Source organism: Oncorhynchus keta, chromosome 2, assembly GCF_023373465.1.
Source record: "Oncorhynchus keta strain PuntledgeMale-10-30-2019 chromosome 2, Oket_V2, whole genome shotgun sequence".
Taxonomy (NCBI): Eukaryota; Metazoa; Chordata; class Actinopteri; order Salmoniformes; family Salmonidae; genus Oncorhynchus; species Oncorhynchus keta.
In genome coordinates this window covers 31,956,075-31,962,577 of record NC_068422.1, presented here as the reverse complement: position 1 = coordinate 31,962,577, position 6,503 = coordinate 31,956,075, and the positions used below count along the sequence as shown (strand labels likewise).

General features: G+C 42.6%; 1 protein-coding gene across 3 annotated transcripts in view; it reads left to right on the top strand.

Moving 5' to 3' along the window:
* Positions 1 to 2,194: 2,194 nt before the first annotated feature.
* Positions 2,195 to 6,503, top strand: part of rtn4a (reticulon 4a) — a 31,031-nt gene continuing 26,722 nt past the window's right edge. Inside the window, exon 1 of one of the 3 annotated variants that reach the window (XM_035795404.2) lies at positions 2,195 to 2,912. In XM_035795404.2, coding sequence (XP_035651297.1) covers positions 2,447 to 2,912 — 466 coding nt within the window. In that variant the 5' untranslated portion in view covers positions 2,195 to 2,446. The remainder of the gene's footprint in view (positions 2,913 to 6,503) is intronic. The other 2 variants (XM_035795411.2, XM_035795418.2) reach the window with 2 other exon arrangements.

Sequence of the window (6,503 nt, the reverse complement as noted above, 5' to 3'; positions counted from 1 at the left end):
ACAGAAACACAAATAATCACTAGACCACTTCTGGGTACCCTCACCGATTCAACATGAGTCATGACCCACCTCTTTTTTCACCCACCGTGAAACCACAAATGGATCAGCCAAAAGGCAAGAGTCCACTTTTTCCATCAACTTCACGCCTACTGTCACAGACTCTTCTTTTTCCTGATCCTCGGTGCATACCTCGGTCTCAGGTAACTTCACCGCACCTACCACCTCTGATACTTCACCCTCATGCACGTCCATGTATCCTCCTGTCGTCAGCTACCGAGGTAAAGACAGTTTCAAATTGGATATTCAACGGATATTCAGGCTTTCAAACCCACAGACTCCAAATAAGTGTAATTATGTTGGAAAAATTGCGCACAACATTGCACATGGGTCTTATTTTCACGATTTGGACATAAATTTGCTTTCCAGAGCTAATAATCATGTGGAAATGTGAGCTGCATTTTGTATTACTAGTTGAATTAGTTAGGGAGCGTAAACAGTGTAGGGAGCGTAAACAAAGTACAAACTTTTTTTTAACATCCGACCACAACTCTATCCTCCTGATTCCGGCTTACAAGCAAAAATTAAAGCAGAAGCACCAGTGACTTGGTCTGTAAAAAAGCGGACAGATGAAGCACATACTAAACTACGAGACTGTTTTGCTATCACAGACTGGAACATGTTCCGGGATTTTTCCGATGGCATTGAGGAGTACACCACATCAGTCACTGGCTTTATCAATAAGTGCATCGAGGACGTCGTCCCCACGGTGACTGTACGTACATACCCCAACCAGAAGCCATGGATTACAGGCCACATTCGCACTGAGCTAAAGGGTAGAGCTGCCGCTTTCAAGGTGCGGGACTCTAACCCGGAAGCTTACAAGAAATCCCGCTATGCCCTGCGACGAACCATCAAATAGGCAAAGCGTCAATACATGGCTAAGATTGAATCATTCTACACTGGCTCTGACGCTCGTCTTATGTGGCAGGGCTTGCAAACTAATACAGACTACAAAGGGAAGCACAGCCGCGAACTGCCCAGTGACACGAGCCTACCAGACGAGCTAAATCACTTCTATGCTCGTTTCGAGGCAAGCAACACAGGCATGCATGAGAGGATCAGCTGATCCAGACGACTGTAGCCGAAAAATTAGAAAAATGTATGTAATATCATGTGAGATGGAAATGGACAAACTAAAGGGTGTGCAATGTGTAGGCCCACTCAGTGGACATTCTGAACCTTGTTTGAAGTCCCTAGGTCACATGACCAAGGAGCTATTGAAATTATACATTTTGAAAAAATCATGTAAAATCTTGTGAAATGAAAATGGACACACTAAAGGGTGTGCCACATAGAAGGGTTAAACATGGTCTTAACTTGCAATGCTCAACCCTCCTGCCAACCCCCACGTCACTCCGCCAACCACCAGGATGCCCGGCATCAGAACATTCCAGGCATTCCCGTGACTGGCCGATAGCAGGTTGATTGGCATGTCGGACCCCGCGAACACTAGGTATTGGTAAGTACAACACAACTAACTAATAGTAAAACACACAGGTGTCTGTGAAGGTCGCTACAATACGTTTGATAAATCAACTTATGCACTGCAACTGGCTCTGCTATGCAATGCTGCAAGGCATTGGAAATGAATGCAATTCTGGTGTACCAAAATGCAATGAGCTGTCGGTGTGTTCGAAGCGTAAGAAGGGTGCTGCAGCGCCCCCTGCAAAATCAGGGAAAATATTTACATGAATAATTTAAGTAGTTCGTAATTAGTTCTAATTGTCATGAATTACTGTGGTTAGCCTACACAGGTGTTGTAAGATCTGTCATGTGTAAGCAATAAGCATAGGAAAGGGCCCCCAGGCTCATTGCAGAAAAGAAACGTTGCCTTGCAAAATAGTAGGCAAGGCAACAATCTCTTAAGTGCTTCACCTCTTTTTGTTTTCGCTGTGGGCTTTAAATGGGGCTCCTGGCTCACCCAGGCGGCCCAGTTCCAGAACGAATGCGAACACTTTTCACCCAGTATAAACTCCTCACACACAATAACCCGGGCTAGATAATCGAATCCCCTCACGGTGCCAGGTTTGTGAAAGGGGTGTTAACAAATGCAGCGATTCCCCAACACCTTATTGGTCACAGGTGGCATCGCTCAAAGTTATTAGGTAGTTATTGGTCACTTAACTCTTGCTTATCTATTTCAACATTCTGGTGAAGCGGCTAGCTGTAAAATAGGTGACTCACACGAGCTATTCGGTTGTTCCGTGGCAGTGGTCGAGTCGTTCTTCTGTAACAGTAGTTTATTCGGACCCAAAAGGCTTGAGGGAATTCAATGAGCGTATTTTGTTTGTTGGAGTTTTTTTGTTGTTGAGTGTTCGTAGTTATTCATTGAACGTGCCCTGCAAAGTACAAACTTTATCCGCAGATAACCGGTAGTTAACGTTAGATGGACGACAGCGAGCAAGTCGTATCATCCACAACCGAAGACGAAATGAGTAGATACAGTCAATACGGTAATCATTATGGCAACAGCGAGGCCACAGCTACATTTGGCGATGATGACATTGTAGACTTAGTTGGCGGAGCACATGATGCTATTGAGAGACACAAGGCTTCGTACCCCGAGGATATAATCAAATTTACGAAGGACGAGGAAGCCCTACTGACCACCACCACAGAGCGTGCCACGCGACAACAGACACACGACGAGGTGATTCCAGATTCCACCCCATCAGAGGAAGAGTTGGCAGAAATAATTCCAACACCAGTGATTCGCAGTTGTTTGGATGCAGACTCTTTGCCAGAACTCATCAGACCATATCCCCCGGCAAAAGCAGCTCCAGAAGAAGCAGGTCCAGTACTAGAAGCAGCTCCAGAGAAAGAAGCGATTGCTGCTCCTCCAGCACCATCCCGTGAGTCGTCAATATTTTAAGGATCATCTGGTTTTTAAATATGTCTCTTGTTAAAGCGTTATTAAAATAGACGTTTCAGTACTTGCTTGCTAACTTAATTGGCAATAATGTTACAGTTGAATGGCTGGCTAACTAATGTTTGGTAACGTTAGCTAGCTTATGTGATTGTGGAATTAATGCTGCAACATTTATTTTTTTAAATATAAAATTGTTGCGCACGGTTCGAGACTGCATTGGTAGCTTGATATAGTCAGATACTCCACACAGGCAGGCTAGCTAACTAACCATTCCGATGTCTTCCCCCTAAAAAAGGATGGTTAACTAGATAGCTGGCTTTGTAAAGATGATGCAGACCACCGACTTGACACATCAGCAAGAAGCTAGTTAATATAGTGAACTGGAAGAATTGTACCACCTATTTAGACTATTTATGTATACGGATGCATCGGTGCTGATTATTACATAACATGTAATGCCATGGTACTTTTTTAAATCCAAGAAACTAACTAATTGGCTCATACTAGAATAATCCTGACTGTAATTTTCCGACCTGGTTTGTGGTTGCGCAAACCAAGCTAGCAGGCTCTGTTCTGAGTCAAGATGCCTTGGATTCGTCACAACAAAGGAATCTCATCTAAATTCGTCCACTCCCCTATTTTAGTTGTTTATCCCAAAATTCCTTAAGTGAACGTCGCTATCTACTGGAAACAATCATTTTTTTTTAATGATAGCTAACATTTTTCATTGTACGAGGAATTGGGTTTTCACCCCTCCAATCTCCCGATCTGTCAACCATTCACGCTTTTGGATAATGGGGTGTTTTTATCTCATTCGGGTGAAGTCAGACATTGTTCGGGGGCATTGTTATTGTGTAAATTAGTTAGCGCATTAGCGCACGCGAATTTAATAAAATATGTTCTCTTTCCTGTTAGAATAGCTAAGCACTTTCCCAGACATGCGAGGCCAGACGGGCAGGGCGGGGTTGGGAGACAATTACAAAAACCTGGTTGAGTGTCATTCCATTTAATCGCTTTAGGCCCGACTATTGCCTAAGAACTAATATAAGCATACTTGTCATTTTGGAAGGGCAGACATGCTTTATATTCTACTTCGGTTTTCTGCAATAATTTGGAATGTCTTCTTACTGCAGGATAGATGCTAAAAACGTAAAGGAAATGGTCCTACTGGCTCTGACGGGCCTTGTGGGTTTGCTCCCTCTGTTTTTGCTGTGAGGTGTATTCTCGCTATCATAGGAAGGGCTAGATTAGCATGCTTAAGCGTGTATCAATACCATCACGGCTGGATTTCGCTGCTACTAGTGCACTGAATCACTTCTGACTTTGTTGATCTACTTTTTAAATAGGAATGTTAATAACACAGTGCTGTACTTGCTTCTTTAATGTTACACCTACAATACTGTACACCGCTCTAGTTAATAACTGCACAACTATAATGTCCTAGAATGACCCCTTCTCATATTTCATATTGACTTGTGACTAGAGTTAACATGGCGTTCATTGCAGTCTGTGCCATTCGCTTTCTTTGCCTCCTCTCAGACATATTACATTTTATGATGCAGCTCTTTCATGGGCAGGTGTTGGCCTACATTTTAGGTTCCACAAAAGTGTTCAAGCGAAGTCATTGACTACTAGCCTACGCAGAACAGGTGGACAGAATTCAAGCAACATGGATTTCAATTATAGCTAATGTTAATTGTCTATGGTTCAATTGTAGATATACTTCAACTCAGGAACCTAGACTAGAGAAGTAACTGGTCTTTAAACTGGTCTAATCTGAATAATCATTACGGTAATAAAAGCAAAATAAAATATATTTGTAACGTGATATTTCCTGGCTTTTGATGGGTGGATGCCTGATCTTTTATTATGATTATTTTTTGTATGATTGGACTATGGTATTCAGAACCATTGTACGTTGATGGCAACTTGTTTAAGAAAACATGTTTTGCTTCTGTCCTATTGAAATATTCCCTGACATCTTAATCTACAGGTTATTGAGAATATTGTAACATTTTGGTGATTTGGCTAAAATGGAGCTCAAAGCATTCAAATTGTGAGATTTCTGCTATTAAACATTTAGTTTAGATGGTTGATTTGAATTTGTGCTCTTTCTGCCCTTTCTCTCTCCCCTAATGCTCTGCTTAGGTGTCTGTCAAGCATATGTCACAACCAGTTAGGCACAAAAGCTGGAATCAAGAATTCAAAGAGGGAATACAGTTTTCAAATATGTTGTCTAGGCTATTATATCTTAGATAAGAGCCTGAACCATATTTTTGCAGCTTAACCTGTTGTGAATTGATTTAGTTTTCATTAACTTGTTTAAATGTTTTGTATACTTGGATCAGAAAATGATTGCTATGCTTAATTGTATCAGTAATTTTGCCTTTTTAAAGGCTGATCTTCATGTTGCTACATTAAAAAGGAAATTCTTCAGTCATTCGGACACTTATGACCTTTTTCCCAGACTTTATTACATGCCTGTAAGCTATCTTGTATGCTATAAGCTGCCTGTCTTTACAGATGGTGTCAGCAATGTTGCACACTGGGTGGATTTACATTAGTAAAATATGTCTAGGGATAACATCAGAGTTGCAACTTTTCTGTTTACACTAATATTGGATATGGGTGCAGCTATTAGCATACTATAATACAACGGACACCAACATTTTCAGTCGATCACTTTCGCAGTCAAAAAGGAAGCAGAGATCTACCTCAGAGGGGGAAGGGAAAGGTCAAATCATGATCTGTGATCTTCAGGTTGGAAAATCAGTGCATTTAAGGGGGGTACTGTCTTCCACCTGATGGTGAAACTCGAGTCACACCGCATCTGCCTCATGCACAAATTCATGTTGGTCCCATGACCAGAGAAAGTGAAAAAATTATTTGATGGTAAAATAGACGCAACAAGCTACTAATAATAAAAACGCAGGGCTATCGATACACTTTGCTACTCATTCATTGCGGCGTGAGTGGAAAGTAGGGAGAAGCGCCTTTTGTAATAGTGTTGAAAAAAACAGTGGCGGTGCTGAATAAAAACTTAGACATGAACGCACTCCTAAAAACAGCATCTCTTTTCTGTATTCTTTGACAGTCTCACTCTGGTCAGGGTTTTAAAACTCAAATTTCCTGAGGGGGAATAGGCTTTGTCGTGCCCTCTTCACGACTGTCTTGGTGTGTTTGTAGTTTGTTGTTGATGTGGACACCAAGGAATTTTAAGCTCTCAACCTGCTCCACTACAGCCCCGTCGATGAGAATGGGGGCGTGCTCGGTGCTCCTTTTCCTCCTCCTCCTTAGTCTTGGCTACGTTGAGGGATAGGTTGTTATTCTGGCCCCACTTGGCCAGGTCTCTGACCTCCTCCTTATAGGCTGTCTTGTCGGTTGTGTCGTCAGCAAACTTAATGATGGTTTTGGAGTCGTGCCTGGCCGTGCAGTCGTGGGTGAACAGGGAGTACAGGAGGGGTCTGAGCATGCACCCCTGGGGAGCTCCAGTGTTGAGGATCAGCGTGGCAGATGTGTTGCTACCTACCCTCACCTCACCACCTGGGGAGGCCTGTCAGGAAGTCCAGGATCC